The sequence below is a fragment of the Protomyctophum parallelum genome (assembly GCF_964188405.1).
Source record: "Protomyctophum parallelum genome assembly, chromosome: 20".
Classification (NCBI taxonomy): Eukaryota; Metazoa; Chordata; class Actinopteri; order Myctophiformes; family Myctophidae; genus Protomyctophum; species Protomyctophum parallelum.
The window spans coordinates 12,532,611-12,557,764 of record NC_139718.1 but is presented as its reverse complement, the minus strand read 5'-3'; the positions used below and the strand labels follow the sequence as shown (position 1 = coordinate 12,557,764).

Here is a 25,154-nt window from a genome sequence, read left to right as displayed (position 1 = left end):
TGTTCCTTTCACGCGCTACGTCCGGCCGAGGAAAGTCTCCCCGTCAGGTGAAAAGAAGTGGCTTGGACTCCTCATGCATTGGAGGAAGCATGAGGTCAGTCCGCTGCCCCGCCAGGTTGGCAGAGGAAGTGTAGAACCCAGGATTACATTAGATAATTGACACTGGGTGAAAAAAATGGGTTGCAAAATCGTGGGATAATAATTAAATAAATAAAAAGAGAACCACTGTTATAAGTCAACCCCCCACTATTAAGAGCAAAATGGTGTGAATATGGCCAATGAGCTCACAGTAACTAGATATGTCCGATATTGACTTGTTCCAATATCCGATATTGTCCAACTCCTAATTTCCGATACAGATATCAACAGCAAGTGGTTAACAGATTATGCCTAATTTTATTGTGATGCCCCGCTGGATGCATTTATAAATGTAATGTTTTCCAAATAAAAACAAACTTCAGAATTTCTAAAATTAAATAAAACCGATAACGATATTTTCCGAAATTACATGTCGTCTTTATTATATGCAAATATCGGCTGATAATATCGGACATCCCTAGAAGTAAAGGATGTTTTCCCTGTGAGTGTTCAGAACTCCTTTCAATTTAGTTTATCTGAAAAATGTTGCCTATAAATAAATGACATGATAGGGATGCCAGGTTGGAAGTGGTTAATCCCCTTGACTAGTTTCTTGCTCTACTAGTCTGTCAGTGTTGATGTGACCGTAATATATATTTTATACACCGACTATATACTTTTAAGGTATATTGTGTATGTACTTGAACTGCATCTGTCCATTTAGCAGTGTGCATGTACTGTTGTGTGTATGCCGTCGGCATATAGTATGTTTAAGTGTGTGAGTGCATTTGTATGTATATATAATATATACAAAGAAAGCGATGCACTTATGTACTGCAAGGCCGTATTGTAAACGTACCGTGTGATTTCTTGCGAGGAGGAAGCAGTCCGATTCCTCCCACACAGACGTGTTTAGTAGGTTACATGTGCAGGCCCCGGAGTCCTCAGCTAGAGTGCCAGTCTGTTCCTGTGGAGCAGTCAAACAGACGAGCCCGGCCACGAGTGAACATGGCAGAGGCATGGAGCCAGGAAACGGCTCCGGAAAACGCTCCACAATGGCAGTGTATTAATAGAGTTTTTTATGGGAGAGAAGGGACAGGGGAGGAACAAGAGTAGCACATTGGTTTAGTCATCATCAAAGGGGAGGCAGAGCATCATGAATCAAGGGAGGGCTCCGTTTAGCCCCAACGGACAACCAGACCTTCATAATGTAAAACTGCAGCCCTGGAGGAGAGAGAGTCAGAGTTGGCACTATTTGCATCCTGCTCAGCGTAGCTCCCGGCTGCCCAAGTAGCATAGGTGGCATGGCACCTGTGCCATTTTGGCCCTGACATGTGGGCAAGAGGTCATGGCTAGGGCAACAGCTGCATCACAGCAAGTTAATTTTGGGGACACAGATGCATGTAACACACCTTTACAGTCTATTCGCCGGAAACTCAACTGAGGTGTGCAGCATGAATACAAAGTACTCTGCAATGGGGGCGATAATTACTACTAATTGAAATGGAAGGGTATTGTTAAGTGCTCCCAGGCTGGCTGGTGTAGCCAGACCACCTGAGTCATCTTTCTAAAGGCGGGTAAAATAAACCACTGAAATTGATACAAGCTACCGGCAGACTAAAGAGCAAGTGCTGATCATTATGCATCATTAGGTGAAGATTTAGCTTAAACGTGTTTAGCAGGAATTAAGCAAAGCTGTTGTTGACATGGATTGACTGCTGTAATGCTTTATTGTCAGTGCTCCAGGAGGCGGAGGGAGGGCCGGCCTAGTCAGGGGGCGTGATGTGCCGAAAGCAGGGATTTGTGGGATGGTGGAGGACTTGTAGGTTTTGTAGGAAGAGTGGACAAACAGGAAATGATGCTTGGTAATCTGTTGTAGGGGAGACAGACAGGCAGACAGCTCAACAAGTGGGGATGGAAGGCAGAGGAACACTCTGAATGGAATATGGTAATATATTGGTGCTCTGCTCAGTAGATGAAAACATAATTTGACTATTTACTTTAAGTGTCATAGCTTGTAAGCAATGAGCAAATTGCAGCTGACCAACAGATAAAAAAGTACTTTAACTGCAGGAGTAATCCCATGCTTATAGCCAATCTAAAACCTCACGTGTTGCAATTTATGCTTTGTATAAATCAGGCTCAACAGCAATTATTCGTGTAACTCAAACAGTACAACTGTAAAATCTAAACACGGCCTATATTATGCAGACAGGGAAACGGATGCCTACAATACCAACCTATGAGTGAGGCTATAATGACAGTGTTCAATGCCACAATACTCAGATAAAAGGCACAAATGCAGGATTAACAAGGCAACCTAGACTTGTGCATAGCTGACCTGCTTCAGCTGTCTGGTGGACAGAGGTACAGCCTTATTGCACAAGTTTTGCATTGCTTCATGACTTAACCAATTACATTATGGTACTGAAGGTGTTGTGAGGTACATGATAATTACTATGGTACTCAAAGGTTGGTGCCTGGTACTTTTGCCTACAGGCAAACAGAATGTTGTGAAACATAAACAGCAGCAGTCATTTCAACCCCTGGACAAGTTCGCTTCTCCTCTCCAGCTAGACGATGCCCCTGTGTGTGTGTGTGTGTGTGTGTGTGTGTATGTATGTGTGTGTGTGTTTGTGTCATTACACGTTTGAATGTGTATATGAAAGAGCCGCTCAACTGTGTTCGGGTTGACGAGTAAGAGAGGACAGTCTTATCCAGCTATCCAGTGTTGACAGTATTACTAATCCCCTCCACCTGCTCAAACACCCCCTGCAAAACACCACATACCTCCCCCTCTTCCATCTGCCTGGGCTGGGAGTCCCTGGGGCCAGACTGTGCCTCTGCCTTCGTCTCAACACCAGTTATCGTCCCTGGCCGGGCCTGGCTTCCCCAGCCCCTTCCTGTGGTGCACACATTAATCACGGCAAAAACAAATAGTTTTCAAATGTTTGGAAAAGAACCAGTGTTTGCATCAGGGCCTAACAAAATATTTTTTACAAGCTATCCAGTTGTGATTAGGGCTGGTAGAATTGAATTTATGTGGCATTGATAATATTAATATTAGCCTAATTAATTATGTTGTTTGACTTTGCACAGTGCAGTGTGTACCTTCTACACAACAGCAGCCAGCCGGAGCTGAAGCAGAGCTCTCAGCCGTCTCTATCTCCCCAGCTTGCCTCAGTCCATGACTACTGCACACATTTCATCAACCAGTAGATATCTAATCCCCTCCGCTCTGTTCACTTCCTGAAGACTCACAAAGAACTTTACTCTGGTGGCAAGAATTCCCATGAATACTTGATGACTTCCATAGAAAAGGAAGTTGCACATTTTCGTCTCACTTTGAAAGTGACACTCGCCCAGAGAGCGGGGGGAACTTTTCAATTTCCGGATCCCGGCGGTTTGCTAAAGGGAGAGGGATACTAGGATAAAAATAAAAAAGGTACCGTGATGAATCACATCTTTTTAATGAGTCATTGATTAAGGTAAACAGCGGTACACTGGGAACAGGTTAGCATAGCACGCAGTTTCAGGCAAATGAATGGTCTCCATGCTGAGAACAGAGACGGTGACAGTGAACCTTCAATAATCCCTGTGTGAAGAACTCCACACAAGTTTGATTCCTTAATCAGCAGGGGCCAGCATTTCAACAAGCCCTGACCCAGAAACGCCGCTGATCCAGTCAACAATGGAGGACATGGGAGTGCGGGCACCGCTGGATGAGCAGGTGTTGATCTGTGCAATTACAGTGACAGATATTCACTGACCCATCACACCAGTCATCTCAGCCTAATTTGGGACCACCCAAATCTCCCAAGGGGGTTCTCAGACCTGCTTACGGCTCACATCACAGTTCTCTGTAGTGGTGCCCTCTCGAACTCCGCTCTGAAGTCAGGGGTGGAGGGTTAAAGAGGTGGTCATGTGTCTTATCTCATGCTCGGCTGAGATGTCTACAGTCTGTGGCTGTCCCAAGACAACGGTCATAACCTTCCTTTTACAGCAGCGTTACAGTCTGTTCCTGTGCACAAGTGCAACCACATTTTAAGATTCATATATTTGGCACAATCAAAACAACAAGTCTGTTTCTTTGTGTTCAAGGAAATCAATGTTGCCCGTTTACTAGCAGGTTAAATTATAACCCACGTGGATTGGTGTTGGATTAGTATTTAAAAACAAATAAAGTTCAGTCCATAGACATTAGACATAAAAATGCACAAATCCCAGATTGAAGGAGGCTGCAGCCTTTGTCTCGTTGAATGGACAAAGCAATCCTGGAAAATTCCATATGCCTGAGAGACAATCCAACATGAAATAATGCTCTGAAGCGGGGAAATGAGCTCTGAGGTGCATTGTCTGAAAGCACGGGGGCAACAATGTGATTGGACGGAGGGCAGCGGACGGCTGAGTCGGTCATTAACTGAAGTGGCGACCCAGTCGGGCCGAGCGGTAGTCTACTCTCAGCTGGACGAAGGCATGCAAGAGGTTCCGGTCCAGGTTTGTCAGCTGCTCGCCCGAGCAGACCTGCTTCAGGTTGTCAGGGGCGACCACCAGGAGGTTGCAGAGAGCGTGGAGCGTGTCGAACAGCTGCAGCACCAGAGGCACCTGTTGGGACAAATACAAAATGAACAGCTGCAGCACCAGAGGCACCTGTTGGGACAAATACAAAATGAGCAAAACTCTTGCCACCTACTGTAAAACTTCCAATTAGGGACGGCTACTAGTATCGGCCAACTATCCAGATGGGCAGCTCAATTTGGACCTATCGGCGGGCAGTTTCCAAAGCACTGATAATCTAGACCCCCATACAGAGATCAGGATATTCCTGGAAACCCAGAATATAAACGCATTCTGGCTCCAACTGTATAACGATTACCGTGTAAGAATGTTGCAGTACAGTATAGTTCAAATTGTGCTCATTATCAGCACACTCTGGGCTGTATTTTGCGTGTCTTAAGTACCAGGTCTTATTCCCTAACTTGAGTAAACTAAAGACCTGGAGGAGTGATCAATGCCATTTGGCTATTCTGAGTGGCCAAAGAGCATTGATCACGCCTCCAGGTCTTTAGTTTACTCAAGTTAGGGAATAAGACCTGGTACTTAAGACACGCAAAATACAGCCCTCTGTATCAATGATTCTTTTGTTTCTTTTTGTCAGGTGAAACCTAGCCTCGGAAACCCAGACGTTTTTATTTCCAGGGAGGAAAAAAAAGTCTGGGTCCGAGTCCACTTCAATTCAGCATAGTGTAGCGTAAACGTCGATCACTCTCTGCTGATTTCTGATCGCCTGCACCTTTGTTAAATTGACGCACACCCATACTACTCTCTCTCTCTCTGTCGCTCTAATTAATTAGTCTCATGTCCAGCAGCTGCGCACATTTTATGCCGGAGCTGCCTATGCCATAGAAAGCATCAGTGAGTTCCATCAATGAGTATTTTGTTTCTTTTTGTCAGGTGATACCTGACATACAACAGGCCATTTTTATTAGCGACCTATTCATTGACATTGATTGACTGCCCCCTAAGCCAATGGTATACTCTGAAACGCTGCCTAAGCCAATGGGAGTCTGCACCACTCAAGTAGCCAATCTGCATGGACAGCAGGAAAGCCACAACAAAACACAGTGATTGAACCACAAACAGAACGTCGCAAACGAATGCAACGGCCGCGAGGTTGTGACACAAAAAACACGTTACAAAAATAATAATATGTTGGGGGACGGGACAGATGCACAACAGAGAGCGCTTGTTTCACCAAATTACTATGTCATCATTTCTTGTTTAGCAATGATTACTATGAGAATATAGACTAGAGATTCAACACTCTTGAAAACAAAATATTGCATTGTGGGTTTGAGCCAACAGGCCCTTTTGATGTCAATTAATCAAGTCACCCTAAAATAATATATTTAAATTAAATATTCTTTAGGGGCATGCCCTTTAGGGGCAACTCAAACTTTATTAAGAGAGTGCGGATATTCCCCTTTTTCCATTCATCTGTGTACCCGTCTCCTCAGACTTAGACCAATCACACCTCGTGGCTACAGTATGTGCATGCCGTCACAAAACAGAGCCGTCTCTGGCCATAAACAAATGCAGCATGAAAAAGCCTGAATGTGAAAGTGAAACTCATGAAGAGTGTGGAACTTGTGTACATAGTTAATCAGCTTCACCACTGAACACAATGTGATTTGTGCAGCTTTGTTCACAATCTGCAACACTGACAGGATTCAGAGCGTTTTTCACCAAACTTTGAAAAATCATACAATATTCTGTGTCGCTCCATTCCGCACACGGGTGTCCTTAAATGACGCTCACGGGTCCTAGAATCGGAATATAATCCTGATCCATACGAGATGATCAGTTTGAAAGCTACAGGCTCTGGTGTAGAACGAGTGGTGCACGCAGTTGTCCCATTGGGAATGCATGTTTTTCCACCGGCTCCTACAAGCTTGGGAAAGCAGTTTGGCTCATGTGATCAACGTGTCCCGGGAACACCCGAAACCAATGGTGACCCATAGGTTAGTGAACAGCGCCATCCAGCGTCAAAAAAACTAAACTAAACAAAACTCGTGTTTGGCAGCCAATGATATTTATAGCTAAAAAGATTTACAGAGAGTAGAGGCCATGCCACAGGGAAACGTTTCAATTAAATATTTTTGTAATATTTAATACCAATAATGATGAATATATTAACGCTAGAAAGGCACTCCTTTGACAAGTGGGTGATGTCAAATACATTTCTCAAACATCACACATGCAGTGGTTTTGCCGTTGTTAGAATCTTGAAACAAGAGGCAGGAGACAGCAGAGTTTTAGCAGAGATGTCATAGACCTGGGCTGCTGTGCACTGAAAGACCAGCACCTGTTAACATCGGTTTGAGAGTCAAATGATTACATAACTGGATGGTAGTTACTAGCAGAATACTCATCCACCATGGCGGATCAAATACTTTGTTTACAACTGTATTGCTCTGTATGCACTGCTGTCGGCCACGGAGGCACCCACAGCCACAACCCGACTATCAACAACTTCCCTTCTCTCTTTTGCTCAGTTTCTATTGAAACTCGAAACTGAGCAATGGTGAGTAGTACGATGAAGTATGAATGTTGTTGTACATGAATAACTACTACTATGAAAATTATTGTGAACTGTCCACCAGAGCCCTTAGGGTAATTTAATATGTTTTCTTTACCTGGGCTTTTACTGGGGCCGGGCCTTTATTTGTACCACTACACCACCCACCCACCCCCACACAACAGCCCATGATTGACTATGTTTCCCAACCTGTGTGTCGCGGAGCTTTGGTGTGCCGTTTGATGTGTCCAGGTGTTCCGCCTGATTTGACCGAAATAACACTATCCCTCCCCCGAAAGCAATGGCTACTGAGCTGCAGGCTTCCTATTGTTGCGTCGTTGTTGTAACACGTCTAATTAGACGTGTGACAACAACAACGGCGGAACAATAGACTCCACCGTACGTTGCAGTCCAAAAAAGCGCTTGATAAACCTGTGCAATTCATCCATCCAGACCAAAAGCAAAACCCCCGCTGTTAATTTTGCATCGCATTGTAAACAGCTGTGCCTCATTATAGCCACACACGTTTCTAACTTGCGGTCACAGTCGCAATACTTTTCAGTTGTGTGGTACTTTTATATGGATTTAACTGTAACAGAAAGTTCTATCCAGACTATCCACTGTCCCATCTCCCAGTCACGGAGCTGGGACTGACACACACACAGACGAGTCGACGAGCAGCACATATCCAGACCAGCTAGAAGCCAGAGGTGTTGCCAGTATAACTCTATGGCAGAAACAAGCCACCTAGGTCTATACAAAATAAGACAAAAAGAAGCAACACTGGTCGTTTCTGGCCAGTGTTGCCAAATCTGTTTATAAGCGATTTTGGGATTATTTTTGTATATTGAAAAGATATTGGGGGATGGGGGTCCTTTGCTCTTGGCATGAAAATGTTTGAGAACCACTGCTCTAAAACAATATTAGTCAAAGTTTGCGCCACAAACGCATTGCTCTCGCAATTATAGAGAAGTAGCCTATGTTAGTCTGTTTTATGGAAACAGTTGTTTGTGTTGAATGTGCTAATTGCACAGAATTATTCAAAAGAGAGAAAATGGGCAAGCCATAAAATAATGCACACTGCACTTGTCGTTTCATACGTCATGTGGAAAAAAAGTTAAAAAAAATAATATATATATATATATATATATATATATATATATATATATATATACACACACACACACACACACACGAAAAGTGTTCCCTGGGACAAAAAAGGTTGGGAAACACTGGACTATGTTACCCACCAGTCTTGTAACACAGCTTATACATCAAATGTACTGTATGAATTCCCTTTGGTGTGACTCGAGTGTACACAGAATACTGTTTTCCCCACCCCATGCACACATTTTTGAAATGTTTAAAATGAATAAATAAACTAATAATTTAAAATCTATTCATTAATTAACCCATCTCCCCTCCTGAGCCACATCTACTAATCAAGGCAGAAACGAGGTACAGATCACAACTCTCCCCTGGACGTACCATGTTGTAGTATCTTTTTTGTTTTGTCATCCACCGCTAAATGGCAGTAGCAATAGTTCAGCACAGGCCACCATAAATTTGTTCTATTTGTTTAGAACGAGAGTTGTAAGATTTGTCTTAAGTCATGATTATAACGTTATCAATTTAAGCCCCTTTAAAAAGTTAAACGATTTTGGCCTGGAGGGTCTTTGTGAAAAATCTGTCAAATCAGTACTTGACCTTCAATGAGTTAAAGGACTTGGAAATGGTTTGACGTGTGTTCCTTATGTCTTGTACATCCATAGAAGTCACCATGCCCCCCCACCCCCGCACCTTGTAGTCCTTGGCGCATCGTCGGTATTCGGCCACGTCGCAGATGGCCAGCATGCCTCCCATGGAGCTGTAGCTGTATTGCTGTAGGTGCTCGTGAATTAGCCTGTGGAAGCGCACGCCCAGCTCCGTCAACACCGTGTCCACGTTCTTCCCGTCCATGGACTTCCGCACGCGCTCCACCTGTCGGCTAACGTACAGACACACCTTGGAGCAGGCCTGCAGAGGAGCACAGGTCACGTAACATAATCATCATATGGCAGATCATACATAGGCAGATAGATTAGCAAAGATATTCGAATACACACACAAGATTCTCTCTCTCACACACACACACACACACACACACACACACACAGTATGGGTACTGGATATGTGAGGGAGTAAGGGTGGGATTATAAACTTTAAGTCGTTTGGCTGTGCTTAAGCCCACTGGCATATTTTAACTCATGAGAATGTTCTTCTATTATGACAAGCCTCAATCACTGCAGAGATGTGCCAAATACAGGAAAGGTGGGCACTAGGTAAATCTGGTAACCATCTTTTTGGGAAGAGTTGGCACCAGTGAAACTGGGCATTAGGAAGAGTGGGCACTCTGTAAGTGCCTGTAAGACTGAATTTCAGTGCTGTCACACACTCAGTAGTCTGAGTCACATGAATATGACAATTTTATATTTGTGTTTAGACAGATATCGCGTGTTGTGTTTATAGATTAGTCTCCTGTAGTTTCACCACAATCCTACATACAGTATAGTTAAGGACACCTCTGTCTGTCCGTCAGTCAGTCACACGTAAAGTCTGTCCCGCATGCTTCTCCTCAGCAGGTTGACCAATTGATCATGGGCATTGACCATTAGCATATACACAAAATGACAATGCCCGTTTTTTCACTTTCCCGTGTAAGCCGTTTATTAGCATTTTGTGTCAACCCCGGAGATTGGCAGTTCGGCCTATGGGATCTGTGGATCTGTGGTTGCAGCCCTCTGTCGTCATGTTTAGAACACATACACAAAGAAACTTATAAAAGACTTGCGTTTAGGGTGTTTAAAAACGCAGTGTACACACACACACAAACACTGCGTTTTATGAGGAGGGCTCTTTGGATATAATCACCATAGCACACACACACACACACACACACATTAACACATGCACTGTTCAAATCCACATTGTGTTAACTCTTGGTGCCAATAGCGTTAGCGTGTAGAAGATTGGTTGCTCAATGATGCAACGGACCAGAGCATCACAGCTTTATTGTGCCATCTCTCTGCGGTTCACATCAACGAGGCGAGCCGGAGAAAAACGTCTCTCTCTGTGAATGATGAGCTGCACGGTCCGTGTGTATATGTGTGTTGTAACTGTCGGTGATAGGCAGAGATCGAGTCATAGAAATACATGCCTGTTTTATTTTGTCAAACGACTTTTGAAACTGGACATATTAAGAAGCAATGTGTGACCTATTGAGAAATGTATATTATCACCACAGGAAAAAAACCTGATTGATCAGCACATTAGAACAGATGCAATATGCAATACTGCAATATGCCACACGGGTAGATGAAACGATGCAAAGACGCGTTGTGAATTTATTTGGAGCGGCTACATGCGTCGTTGCGCCTTTGCAACATCATGCCGCATGGCTTCCTTTGACAATGAATGGTAGACTGCATAGTTTAATCTGCCCCGTGTGAACGCAACATTAGTCTCAGTCAGAGAAGAGTGAATGGAAGAGGGATAGACTGTCTCCGGATGCTATATTTTAAATCCCGACTCTAAAGCACCAGTGGTGGCCTACCATGCACTTTCATGGCTACTTTCCCCTGAGTGCTCACATCCCTGGGTATGGACTAGTTCAAATAATAATTATTGTTTCATTGGTTGCATAGATGCAACATTGTCATGTTCTGTTCATGTAGCCTACTGTACATGCTCAACTAACAAATAACGTTCCCACTCTTGCAGTTGCCCACATTTCCCTAGTGGCCACTTTTCCAGGTGCCCACTCTTCTAGGTGCCCACATCTCCCTAGAGCCCACTCTTCCAAGGTGCCCAGGATGTTGTGATGCCCACCTTGCTTTCTCATTTGTTTAGTTTTGCATGTGAGCCAAGTCAAAACGAGAAGCTATGGCTGTGCGTTCCCTTACTGCAGTGTACTGGATCATGACGTTGTTCTCATCCTCTGGCCTGAAGTCGGTCTTCTTCTGCTCCGTCAGGATGTACTTCATCTGGCCCACCATGCAGTTAATTGTTCTGGATGGATGTATAGAGAATATGAACTGGTGTAGTGGGCGCATTAACCCAATTTGGGGCGGGAACCCCTTTTGGCGTTAGCATTATCTTGTGCTTTAGCTATTGAAAAATAGCAGATCTACAATCTCATAGCGCGCCACCGAGTGGCGCACTACGAGCTTGTAGGTCTGCTATTTTTTTTTTATCGAAGAACGACTGACATAGAAACATAGCTTTTTCAGAAAACTGTCATTTTCAAACAGACATTTTTAGAATCTGATCTCAGGTCAAAACGGGTTAATTTGAGTCTACATATAAATGCTAAAACAGAAGGACACATTTGCAATGTATGATCTTCTCTCACATAGAGTACCGTTTCTGGTATGACGACATTTAAGCTATATAAAAGAGCCATAAAGGTATATATATATAAAAATAAAAATAAACATCACTGCAGCTTCCTATTTTTGATAACTTTGATAACTGGAAGCTCATTAAACAATTATAAAACGGAAGCCCGACACGGGCATCAGTACAAGGGCTATCACCAGAGGGGAATGTGAGGTGCAGACGTGCAGTCCAGACACACTTTGCGCAAAATTCCTTTGATTGTTTTCTGTATGGGGAGTCGGACTACAGATGGAAATTAGCATTCTTGCTAAATCCGTTATATTTACTATATAGTTGGAAAACTGACCTGTCAATGCCTGTATCCAGTTTGACTTCCATTTGTTCGATCACTTCTTTCTTCTTGTGCAGACACTCTGCCAACTTTGGGGAGGAGCTGTAGACAAAAATGTCAGAGGTTCCTACTTTTGACTGCAAAAAACAAATCTAGGTGAGGAGCTAACAGCTTCCAGCAGGAAGCACTGATTTGAATGAGCTGACCTTATGAGAGGCATAAGGTGGTCGTTGAACTGCTTGTCGAACAGGTGGAAGATCGTGTTGGCCTGCTGGACTACATCCAGAAAGTACAGGTTGGCGTTCTTGGCATCTGCTGAGGGGATAGCTGTAGTTCAAAGCAAGAGGAACAGGATGAATGATTAGCGTACACAAAAAGGTGGATTAACAGTGGGGGGAATTAGCTTCTGGGTTCAATGTTTGATCCCCGCTACTGGCATCATGTCGAAGTGTCCATGAGCAAGACACTGAACCGCCGGCCTTAACTTCTCTGTCAAGCAGTGCCTTGCATGGCTGCCTCCACTGTACATTGACTCCATGAATACATTGTAACATGCTTTGGAAAATGGTGCTATATAACAGTGGTTGACACTAAGGTCTCAGAGGCACTTGCCCAAATTGTCCATTATAAAATTGTAGGTAGAATTTGAATATCCGTTCAACTGTGTGATAAAAAATGTCACATGAATATGACTATTTTATATTTGTGTTTAGACAGATATTGCGTGTTGTGTTTATAGATTGCTGCATACCCTCTCAAACGAGCACTTGCCTGGTCGGGCAACCTGAAAGCAGACTCCACCTGCCCAAACGTTTTATTTACCTGCGAGGGGCTGGTGGGCAAGCTTTAGTGTCAACGCCTATATAAGATTTCAGATATCAGATTTCTCAATAAAGAAAGTATATTTGTACTTGTGGTTGTGCGGGCTCCATCTATCATCTGCTATACAAGTCATCTGCTAGTGAACTTTGTTCAATACCAATCAACAACCACTTGCTGAGACATTCTTTGATGATGGCTGTGCTCCAGGGAGGTAGTTGAGATAGACATACCCGAGAGGCCAATCTCCAGGGCGTAGTCGATGTGATCCATACACAGGTGCTCCACCAGTAGCAGGAAGATGGAGAAGGCATTCTTGGGCAAGTCTGCAGGATCTGACAACTGGATCACAGCAAAAAGAAGAGAATGGCGATGCAATTTGCACTCAGCTGAAGAGGGTTTCTTCACTCGGCAAAGACAGGATTTGCCCTTGCATACTGTATGTTGACTTGACATAAATGCACGAAAAGAGAGCAACACATGCACATCCCCAGTTCACGTTTGGCCAGGTGCTGAGCGATGAGCACTGAGGGCTCCATTGCGACAGATGTGTATTTGTTTTATATATATTTTTTGGGGGGCTGTTTGCCTTTTTTGATGGATATAGATACAGTAGCTTGACAGGAAACGGGGAGAGAGATGGGAGGAAGACAAGCAGCAAAGGTAATCGGGACTCAAACCCACGACACGCAGCCACTAGTTGCCCGGAACGCTATGCCAGTCCGAGCTGACAGATGCTTTTTTTATTGCACCAAAATTATCTGTGATGTTTCGAGCACAAGGCTCTTCTTCAGACTGAGTCTGTAGTAGCCCTGTGCTCGTGTGCGAGCATTTTAAATGTGTCCGTTTTATTTCCTTTGACAAAAATACAGAATACTCCCATGAACAGGGGATTTTCACCTTGTTGCATCTTTCAAAGGCATGTCGTGTCTCCTGCAGAAGGTTAACCACCACCTCTTGGGACAGGAAGGTCTCTCCATGGGTGTCAATGCTCGGGCCCAGGGGCAAGTTGGTGCGCTGTCTTATTCGCTCCTTCAGCTCCTGGATACTGCGGGAGGGGACAGCGAGAAAAGGAGGGATTAGACTCGCTACAGACTTTAAACTTTAGTCTTCACTTGGACCTATATCCAACAATGTCACAGATGTGTAGCCGAAAACCTTGGTTTTATTTAATCCCAACCTAAACTTTGAGAGCCACATTAACGGACTCATTCACAGATATTTTTATAATCTCAGGAATATAGGATCAGATCAACTTTGAGTTTTAGACACCAAAATAATCATACAAGCTTCTATTTCTTCAAGCCTATTGCAATAGTGTTTGTTTTAACATGTCTTAAAAACGCATAATAAGCTCTACATTGTACAGAATACACTGGGGGTATATTAGCATTTTTAACTCTGAGCTGTAATCTCTAAACAGCATCATTCTCGCATAGGAGTTCCTTTTCTTCAGGTGGGAGAGGGCAGTGTGTAATATTGTGGCTATGGCGTCGTCTGACGTCTGTGGATCCGTTTGGTTTGTAGGAATATTGGTGGGGTCACTTAACTAAAACCAGGACACGTGAACGCATTACTTCTATAACGCTACACTGGCTTTTAAGATTTGACTGATTGTTTTAAGCTGTTTGACTACATGTGATTACATTTGAGTCCTAACTGGAACCTGCTGGTTATTCCTGAATGGAGGCTGAAGACAAGTGACCGTGACTTTGCTGTCAGGGCTCCACAGCTCTGGAATGACAAGGCTGAGGAGCTCAGGCTTGCAAATCACCATTTTCTTTTAAATCCCTTCTTAAAACTTTTATCTAAAAGGCCTTTCCATAATTTAACATTATGCAATATTGTTTGATTCCCTTAATGCTGTTATTTCTCACTATATGTTACACCCAAATCAAGTTTTTATCTTTTCAAGTTTTATCTTTTTCAAGTTTTATGTAAAGCTGAAGCACTTAAAAGTGTGCGTAATAAACTGCTTAATAAATAAATAAATACATCATAATAATGAATAGATTACAAAACAGAGCAGATTCAGGAGGTTTGGTGAGCCAAGTGTTGGCGGGTTCTCACCCTACTTATGTGGGAAACTCAACCGTACTGAAGTTAACATAAAAGGACCATTGTCAGTGTATTTTGGGTTTCACACTCCAACGGCATTGAGAGTGAAACCTGAATCCCACCTGCCGCCGCCAATGGGGCGCTTCTGGTGGTTCTTTGAGTCGTAGAAGCGTTGCAGGATCGAGGCACTGCGAGTGCGAAGGTAGTCTCTCTCCATGTCGATGTAGCTCTCGAGGTAGGAGGAGAAGATGCTCTTGATGAGTTTGGACAGGAAGGTGTGTTTGTCTGAGCCTAGGTTGAACTCCGTCAGCTTGTGTGTCAACGCTGTGGTCCTGGAGGGCACAAACATTGTGATGAAGTCACTTTTTATATATGTCATCGTTTGTCGAGTGACGTGTCACGTGTACTGTTGCCTTGTTAGACTATTTGTTCTTTGTTTTCAAATTTAAATGTTTTACGGTTCACTGTGAATTTGTGTCAAGCAGACAAAGTTAAGTTTTTTAATTGAAAATAACCTTTTTAACCGCTTTCAACCTGGCATCGCAATTTTGGGAATGTCATTATAGACTGGTGCAAGCTCACAATGCACCACATCACAAAACACGTCGTTATGAGCTTGTAGATTGGCAACTTTCGCTATTGTCCATATGACGACGAATAGGGATTCACTGAATAAAAAGAAATACATGAATTACTTTGTGTAAAGGTCATAAAGGTGCTTGAGGTATTGTTCCACGTCAGAGTGTCGGGTCTCGTCCAGTTTTTCTCTCACGTGGGCCTGTAAACACAAAAGCTATCAGTCTAACAGAACAACACAAGTTATGGTGGGATCTAGCCAATACACAATGACAATTGCAAATAGTACACCTGTAGTTTGTTCTCAAAGATGTTTTGGATGAGTTTGGCCATAACGGCTTCCGGGCTGCTGAAGACCTCCCCCACTTGCTTGTTGACTCTCTGGCAGAGGACTGCGGTGTCTTCAAACACATCGTTCCTCATGTATGCCCCCTGGGTAGATAAACAGAAGGGGTAATTTGTGGCCTGTGCATAATACTGGCTATAATAAGAGATACTTGGGATATTATTTGAGAGTATGGGGAACACTGTACCACTCACTTCCTGACACTGTTTGATGTAGACGTCCACACAGTGTGCATAACCCTGTTACAGAAAGAGACGTGTTACCTCTCCATCAATGCAACATTGACACTGCACTTCCATATTAGCAATAACCACATAAACGTTTTTAACCCATTTAGACATGAAAAACGTATTTATTCAAAAATAGAAAATACAAAACAATTGATGCTACTATATACTGTACATTGATGCTACTATATACAATCCCAAAAGGGGTTCCCAGATTGAAAATAAAAGGTATAAAGCGCCAAAGGCCTGACGTCACTCGCTCATCCCCCGGTTCATGGAAGTTTTTCTCTATGGAGAATAACATGGGGTCATCTTAAAATAATCTCATATAAGAATTGTGGCCCAAAAATGAACAAACTGTCTCAGCGAAATTGTCAGGGAGGTGTCTCTGTATCGTTTATGATTGTCAGTCAATCGTATTTCATGTCTGTTTCTAGCTAAAATGTAACTAATTCAGCAGCAGTAACAATAGCGTTTTCTCTCAGTCATTTGATTCTTCATATCCATATGAGTGAAACGGCAGGGATGATTTGTTTATTTTTCAAACACAGTTCAAGTTATATGAGGTGATCTAAAATCCCCCTATGTGGATTACAATGCAAATAAAAAGTACATGAACCAGTGGATTTAGCGCCCTCTACAGATACTTCGGTGCAGTATAGAGGTTCCCAGTCTAAATGGGTTAAACAGTTAAACTAGCCGATCTACAATCTCACAATTAGCAAATGCTATTATTAGCTATGTTGTCTGGTTATGCCCCATTTTATACTTTTACGTACGACAGTGTTGCATAAAAACAGTATTGTTTAATTTATACCATTCTAGTTTGTCTTAGTTTATTTGTATACATTTACGATTCATCTTTATGTGGAAACAAATAAACAGGCCGTTTTAAAATGTTCCTTAACAGTTTCCGTGCCGGGAATGGATTACTCCAGGTTAATGTCGCTGCCGTATCGGACATACCCGCCTTTTGTTTTATGTGTTTAATCCGCCGTAATGTAATGAATCAAAAGAAAATCCGTCTTCGTCGCGGAGTATGAGACTGGATGCCTTCGCTGTGATGACGAAACCGGAAATCGTCACATGCTGTGGGCTGCTAGGGCTTCTGGGAAATTGAGGCCAATGGAAATGCATTGGGTGCAACGCCTCATTGAAACCAATCTTGTGTGCGTCTTCCGGGTGCACCAAGATGGTGGATGCTACACACAGATCATAACAAACCACGGGAGCTTTTTTTGATGGATTTTCGCGGATTAAAAGCCCAAATAATTCAGCGTATGCTCTAAAGGTAATACAACAATCTCGGCAGTGAAGGGGGGTTGATTAAAATGCGGGTTAATCGTAAAAAACAGTCAAACTGTTAACAACTATTACCTATGACGACATGCTCAAAATAGGGATGCTAGGGTGAAAGTGGTTCATAATGCTCAAAATAGGGATGCTAGGGTGAAAGTGGTTCATAATGTAATGCTGAAGAGAACAAGAGGATGGAGTAATGTAATGATTGCAGAATGTCTCTGGATCACCTTGAAATGTAACAGAACCGCTGCAACCTCCCGCATACGTCCAATCTCACCCCTACGCTGGGCGGCGGTGAACTCCTGGATCAATTGACGCTCCAGGTCATGGTACTTACCTGGGGAAAAAACACACACAAAAACCACACACACACACACACACACAAAATGTTTTATTTATTTAATTTCTTGTGACCTTGTGCCCTGGATAATTTAATGACTATAGTTGAAATACAACTCACTTGCAATCTTTGCCTTGACATCTGCAAATCTGTGAAATTAGAACAAAATGATTCAGTCAATTACATCTTTGAGCCTACAGTACAAATGTATGCATTTTTCAGTAACTTTTACAATGTATTATTCTAACACCAAAGCATCGTTGATCCATATTTGGCCTAAAGCTGCCTCTAGCTCTAGGACACCTGACTCACCTGTCGAATGGCAGTTCTTGGGCAATGAGATGCAGCTTCTGAATGATATCAGCCGCCTCCTTAATCTGATGAGGAGCGAGGTGAACAAAGGAGAGAGAGAGAGAGAGAGAGAGAGAGAGACCCTGAGTGGACACTGAGAGGTGGACATCCAAACTGGCAGAGCAGACAGGCCACTGGAAAACGACTCAATCATCATCTTAGAGCGGCCCTCCGCCACCTCCCCCTGTTGGCCATGGAGCTGATAACAAGCAGACGCTGCTCACCTGAGCATCGGCAGAAGCAGTGGTGGCAGCAGCAGCTCTGACTTAGCAGCACGTCCAACTCTTTATTAGCATGCTTTTTTTCTGAATAGGCTGTAATCCCACAGGAGTGTAAATCGCCTTCAATAATCTGTCCGGCCAGGGATATCGGTCTAAAAAAAGAGGCCCCTGTCGAGAACCCTCCCCACGCCCCCCTACCTCCCCATGACATACATGCTGGCTGAAAAAGCTCCGGACCTACGAAAGGCCCGCCGTCCGCAACTCCTCTGTTCCCGCAGATGCCTGCCTCAGCTAACATCATTACTCTGCTCCCGTGAGGAGGATCCAGTCTTTCTGCTCGGCGAAGGTTTTCTAAGTATCTGTCCCCCAGCTAAGATTAGCTAAATCCCATGTAAGTAATGTAGCCGTCTCCCTGCAGTCAGGGTTTAGCAGCACTTGTCTCCACGCTGGCGGCCCAGCCCTCCCTTTCAGAAGGATTAGCAGAGCCATCCCCCTTCAGCTATTCACTTGCAGCTTTCCTCTTTCCCCCTCGTCTGGAGGTATGCTCAGGAAAAAGAATCTGGTCAGATATTCCTGTATGCCTCTCCGAAAGCCTAGCCCCATCTACAGCTCTCGTCTCTGGGATTGACCTCCCCCCACCCCCGCTCTGCTCCAGCACCACTAATGATTCTCCTCCAAGCAGGAATTCATCTGGAGCATCCCAACCTCTCTAGAAACCAACTACAATATCCCAATGTCAATGCTTTTAGGGGTCAACAACAGTAGGGTAATTTGTCTAATATAAACTTGGTCTGCATTCAGCAGAGATGCACATTGGAGTACCTTGTCTTTAACCCATTTAGACCCGAGGACGATTCTAAAAATGTCTTCTACATCCTGACAGTTTTCTGAAAAAGCTATGTTTCTATGTCAGTCGTTCAAAAATAGCAGACCTCCAAGCTCGTAGCACGCCACTCGGTGGCACGCTATGAGCTTGTAGATCTGCTATTTTTCAATAGCTAAAGCATAACATGATGCTAACACCAAAAGGGGTTCCCACCCAGAATGGGTTAATGTGACGTACTGTAAATTGAGAGAAACAGGCTCACTCTGACTCTACAATTAATGCAATTAGGCTTGACATGAGCATGTTGACACCCACGCTAGTCAATCAGCCAGCTATTATCAGAAACTTTGAAAGCAACTGACAGTTTATTAATCCAAATTAGCCGAGGGATCAAACTAAAGGGATGAACTTGGCAAATGAATGTAAATCATTTCCATTATAATCCTGTTCACGTGCGTTTCACCTACAGTAACAATCACAGCGGGGCCTCCACAACAAAACAAACAAGGCGGCACCCCTGGCGGTGGATGGATGGTAGGACAGTTAGGTGTGTGTAGTGCAGTGTACTAACCTTCTCGGGATTGTTGAATACGTCGCTGCGAAGCTCCCCGTCCAAGAACTCGTTGAAGTAGGTCATGAGACGCTGAGCCTCCACGGCCCTCTGTCGAGGCGTGTTCACTCCCTCCAACTGGTCTCCCAGGTGACACACTTTGGTGGCCACATAGCTGATGTGCTCGTCCAGTTCCTGGAAATGCTGAAAGGCCACCTGAAGGGACACAGAGCCGGACTGTTTGTAAAGTAGTGTCTGTGCATAAAGATCAAGTGACAGGACAGCCAACAAAGTGAAAGCAAACATATGTGCGTGCCGGGCGTACAGTACAAGGATTTGCACGGATTGTACAGGACACGTTAGAATCTGATTCAGAATAAATCGTCACATGATCACATCACAGGTGTAAAGAAGTGAGTGAAATTCATTTTTGTGCTAGCTGAGCTCCATCGTTTTTCTTCATCAAAAATACGTTTCGTTAAGAGCAAGGAGAAAAATCATCTCAAGGAGGATCGAAAGATATCTACGGTACATTATCCATCCACCTCACCTGATTGCTCCTCTGTAGGTCTTGTACTTTATGTGCAAATTCCTTAGCCTCACGGTGACACTGATGTTCAAGCTTCTCCACACGGCGCTGGATCTTCTCGTCCAGTTGCTTCAGCTCTTCTATGTGATTCTCAAACTCCTCCAGCAGCCTGTCAGTGTGGAAGAAATAGGCAAAAATCATACAAAATTGTCACATACACATACACACACACACACACACACACACACGTGACAGAGACAGACAGACACACACACACACACACACACACACACACACACACACACACACACACACACACTTTATTTATGTCCACACAAAGGAGATGCATACAAGGACACAAATAGTAAAGGTGCAGTAGAGTTACACTAGCTGTCAGAGATTAAAATAGGGTGCATATTGCATCCCAAAACACAGTTTATAGTTAAGGGACGCAATAAAACAACAACCTCTGCATCCATGGGATGCACTACTGTACTAATGTTTTTTATTCTAGTTTATTTTGCTAGCTTTAGCTATAACAATCATTTCTTCTTCCGTTTTCTACATGAATATAACCACATTATAACCATATAAAATGAGATGGGAGTTAAATGCTGCAATTTGTAAAAAGATAAATCAAAATATGACTCCCAAAGTCGTTGAAGTGGGACTCATAATACAATGTCCTTGGGACTCATCTAAAAGACCATCCCGGGACTCATTACATTGAAAACCAAATTACATCACTGAGGCATGTCACCCAGCATCTATCTATGGGTATAAGTAGCAGCGTCTCGCCATATATGACGGCTGCCGATTATAGCAGAGACACTACAATACTTTTCCAGGCTTTTTGGGCATCCAAGTTGTTGGAACCCTCCAACAACCAGTCTGTGGGTATGTATGCCTGCCTGCCTGCCCCCCCACACAGCCCACACACACATTCCTCTGGGTACTCCGATTTCCCCCCCACACCAAAGGACATGCATGCTAGGTATACTACTGGCAGTGCCCTTGACCAAGGTTCTGGAAATTCAACTGAGTTGGTCCCCAAGTGCTGCTCACTACTCATTGGGATGGGTTAAATGCAGAGGACAAATGAATTAAAATCAGATCAAGTAAACTAAGATCCATGACAAACGTCATGTAAAACACAAAACAAATTCATGTAAATGTTAAGTCTGGAGGAGAAATTGTTGAAAAGCGGGGTTAAATCTGTCCCACTGACCCAACACTTACAGTTAATAGTTACAGAATGGTGTGTAACTGGGTGTTTTAATTCCTGGGTCCCTAGACTTAAGAAGCTCTGAAAACTAGGAGCCTCGTCAGCTGCATTTTAAGTGCCATCAGGACGGCCGAGCAAGAGTTCTAAGTCAGCACTACATTTCACGAGTGGGAAACATCCTAAAATGATGAGTATATAATCTCTTGACTAATTCCCTCTGCACTGGCTACAGATTAAGGACGTCTCTCTTCCCTTCTCATTCCCTGGTTGGTGACTCACAGTATGGTGGCCTCCATACGTCGTCTCTGACTCTTCACTAAGGTTTAAATAGAGCTTGATAGGAGGTTGTGGCAACAGTTTTGTGGAGGAAGCAGATAAGGCTGCATGGATCGACATAATAGTTAGTTGGGGTTCTTCCAAAGGCCTACTGTGTAGTATTTGTGATTAAGAAAGTATTAAGAAAGGATGGATGGATGGATGGATGGATGGAAGTTGGCTACCAAATGTAAACATAAGACCAAGCAACATTCTCACCAAACTCAAACTTTATTCCAACAATGTAGAATGATTCCCGTCAACTACAAACCCAGCAAGCTCTCTCCAAAACAGAAACAAATGTAGTATTGGTCCAAAAATGTTCTCAGACTATAGTCTGAGATCCCTTATTCTGGAATTTTATTTTTCAGAATACAGTTTATAAATACTAGCTGATATTTCTCAGAATGAATAGTGAGTGCAACTAGGATATAAAACACAATCAACTAGCCATTTTGTTATTGCTTCAATCACACAATTGCGCAAAAACTATCTCCACGGAGTGGGTTCCTAAATAGGGCTGTATCAATCGACAATTTATTTTGTGATAATTTTAACATATTTTTCTATTAATCAATATTTTTGTTGTTACTCTTTTATATACATCAATGAATCAACTATAGCTCAATGAATCAAATATTGGAGTTCATGGTCCATTATGCTACGGTATTTAAGAAATGATGTCATAGTAGAGACACAACATGGGATGTATTTTATTTCTGTGAATTGTATGTGTATACTATATTATTAAATTAATATTATAAACATTATCTTTAGATATGTATCACAACTTCACAAGTAGCCCCGTTTGGAACTTCACCCTATGCTATTAGCTCTGAGATGAAGTCCCGCGTTACCCTATCCCGGCAGAGTCCGTCGAAATGCAGTGAAGATCACCGTTTTCGCATCGTATACACAAATTAAAGGTAGTCCCAGACACCTAGATGTTTGAGGTGTCACCGGAAAGTCATTTGAAAGTCAATTCAAAATGTAATCAGACAGCATGTGCCATGTTTTCCCATCGTAGCCGAATCGGGAGCAGTACTACCACTACCAGTACTACCACATGACGTTGGGGGGGGTCTTCCAGGTTGAATGGGAAAACATGGCACAGGCTGACTAAATGTATTTACTGGTAGTCGATTTATTGATTTTTTAACCCCGTCGTAAAAATGTTACTTTCCAGCCAAACCTCAAACATCTGTAGGTGTCTGGGACTACCATGGTTTTTTGTATATAATGTTGCGAAAAAGGTGATCTTCACTGCATTTAGATGGACTCTACCTCTGCCGGGATAGGGTAACGCAGGACCTCATCTCGGAGCTAATACTGGAGGGTGAGGTTCCAAACGGGTAGATATATCACAAATAAAGAGGCATAGAAATAATTACTAATAATCTGGGAAAAACTAAATGAATCCATAATGGACTGCCCCATGTGTTGAAATTATGAGCATCTGAAAAGTTGAGTTTCTCCAGAATCCATTGAAAATAGGATGTAAATACAGATGTTAACTAAACTATGAAGGAGACTACTCTCCCTGGGTTAGTGTCAAAGTGCCGTGCCGTTGGGGTGTGTGTGTGTAATGCACATTGTAAAGCACTTTGGATAAATGTGCTATCAAACGCTTTTCTGATAGTAAACAATAACATTATCACATTATGATGCTTCATAAGTGGAGGCAGAACATATTGGTAGCCACTCCATACATGTGCCCCAACTGTGCCTATCAGTTGGATTGTTTTTGCTATGCTGCCATCCATAGGAAAATGAGACAAGTCTATGAGTAGTGGTGGGTGTAAATCAGTGGCATTCTCAAACTTTATGCATAGCCAAATGATTAGGTCACGGACACCATTTGGAGAAGAAAAAGAAAGAAAGAAAGTTACTATGTTTACCCAGGGTAACTGGACTAAGCTCAATAACTTGTTTACAGCCAGGCCCTGCTCTGTTCAAGGGAACTTCAGTGGTGGTAATTTTAACGTGCCGGTCCGGGGATACGAACTAGCGACCTTCCGATATCAAGACCGCTCCGCAAACCGTTCGGCCACCACTGCCCCCCTAGAAATGTGTACACTCTCAGATTTACAGACCTGTAATAAGCGTTGATGCGCCATCCTGTGAGAGGGTTATCTAATAGTCCAATAAACAGGCTGTACACTTAAAATTATGGATTCACAAGATCTGGCATTTATTGATTGCCCACAATTATCCCAAATTGAATGGTCATGTGATATACATGTGAACAGCAAAGACATATATGAAAGCAAATACGACCTGTTACATCACGAATTCGGATTCGATCAATATCAGTCCACAGATTTGGGGGCCCCGCGAAGCGCAGGACAGAGAGCTGGTCTATCCTGGAGAATTCTGACGTGTCACTCTCTGCCCTGACAATATATACAGTAGCAATCTCTCACTCACTGAAGTGACCTTGCATGCGCACAGCTCAGGCGGCACACTCTGAAAGTAATGGTAACTGCTTGAAGGGTCTACTTTACCCCACCAGCGTCTATTTAGTTGCTATAAATATCTCACATTTACCTGGGGACCCCCTGAAACCCACTAAAGGACCCCTGGTTTGGTGTCCCCGACTCCCCGCCCGAGAACCACTGTCTACTGGTGTAAACAACACTATAGCCTACCTTTTAGGATCAAAGGCCTCTGCACCTCCTTTGGATCCTCCTCCTGGTGTTCTCCATGCCAACCTTTCAATGTACTCATCTGCATCAAAAGGCTCCTGGAGGGAGGCAAGTGCCAAGTAAACAAATGTACAAAACTGCCATGCAAAAAAAAAAACAACACCACGCCCACATAAGCGACCTTTAAACCGGATTCACGTTATGTTGCTCACTTAGGACTAAACTGTATTATTTATTACCCACATTTTTTAGATTAAAGAACATACGCTCATTCTAACATTAGCTAACACGGTAACACCACAACTCAATGAACTCATAAATATAGCACTGGTACGTTATTAAATTGAGCTGCGTGATGCAAATTCTACGGCCGACAATAATTAATCTGCAGGTCATTTTCTCATTCACCTCTCTCCACACTGGACAAACAACCTTGCCCAGTCTGTAGTCAGAGTGACATTATTCAATATTCCTGGCTGATACATGAAGCTAACGACAACTAGCCACCTAGCTACCCTGCTAACACAGCACTTTAGTGCACCAGTCATTTCACCTCGAACAGCTGAGCTGTAGTTGCCATGTTCAATAGTCGGCTAGCAACGCAGGGAGATGCTGTTTAGACTTGAGGGATGGTGAATCGGCAACACTGCCGACCTCCCGATAGATTTGCTGCTTTCCCTGCAGTGTTGCCCTTTGTTGACAGCATAGATCCAGCTAGTTAGCGACCCCGCTTCCTGTATGGGGAAAAGGGTGGGGATATGCTGCGTTCAACATGTCTCGGGAAGTGGGAATTTGCAATTGCATCGGAACGGTCGTAGTCTGAATAATAATAACTAAAGTTGTGCAAACAGTTAGTAACAGTAACTGTAGGCTACTAGCTATATAATGCAAGTTTGTAGTCCTGAAACTGAGAACAACGAAAATAACTTAATTACTAGATCGCCATGCATAGGTCGATTA

The 25,154-nt window shown here is 43.3% G+C and overlaps 1 protein-coding gene across 1 annotated transcript; it reads right to left on the bottom strand.

Annotated features, from left to right (window-relative positions):
* Positions 1–3,529: 3,529 nt before the first annotated feature.
* Positions 3,530–24,918, bottom strand: exoc5 (exocyst complex component 5). Its single transcript, XM_083792875.1, has 18 exons — positions 24,748–24,918; positions 24,198–24,292; positions 20,031–20,178; positions 19,502–19,696; positions 17,845–17,909; positions 17,653–17,681; positions 17,420–17,529; positions 15,858–15,902; positions 15,609–15,749; positions 15,437–15,519; positions 14,864–15,073; positions 13,584–13,731; positions 12,917–13,025; positions 12,071–12,191; positions 11,880–11,966; positions 11,098–11,203; positions 8,957–9,172; positions 3,530–4,683 (listed from the first exon to the last, which is right to left on the bottom strand). The coding sequence occupies exons 1-18, from the start codon at positions 24,772–24,774 to the stop codon at positions 4,495–4,497; spliced, it is 2,124 nt and encodes a 707-aa protein (XP_083649001.1). The 5' UTR covers positions 24,775–24,918; the 3' UTR covers positions 3,530–4,494.
* Positions 24,919–25,154: the final 236 nt, after the last annotated feature.

Coding starts and splice junctions, on each gene's coding strand:
- exoc5 (XM_083792875.1), bottom strand. CDS start 24,774: ATGGCAACTACAGCTCAGCTGTTCGAG. Junction 20,179..24,197: donor GAGGCCTTTGATCCTAAAAG/GTAGGCTATAGT, acceptor CCACACTGACAG/GCTGCTGGAGGAGTTTGAGA. Junction 15,520..15,608: donor TCTTTGAGAACAAACTACAG/GTGTACTATTTG, acceptor TTGTGTTTACAG/GCCCACGTGAGAGAAAAACT.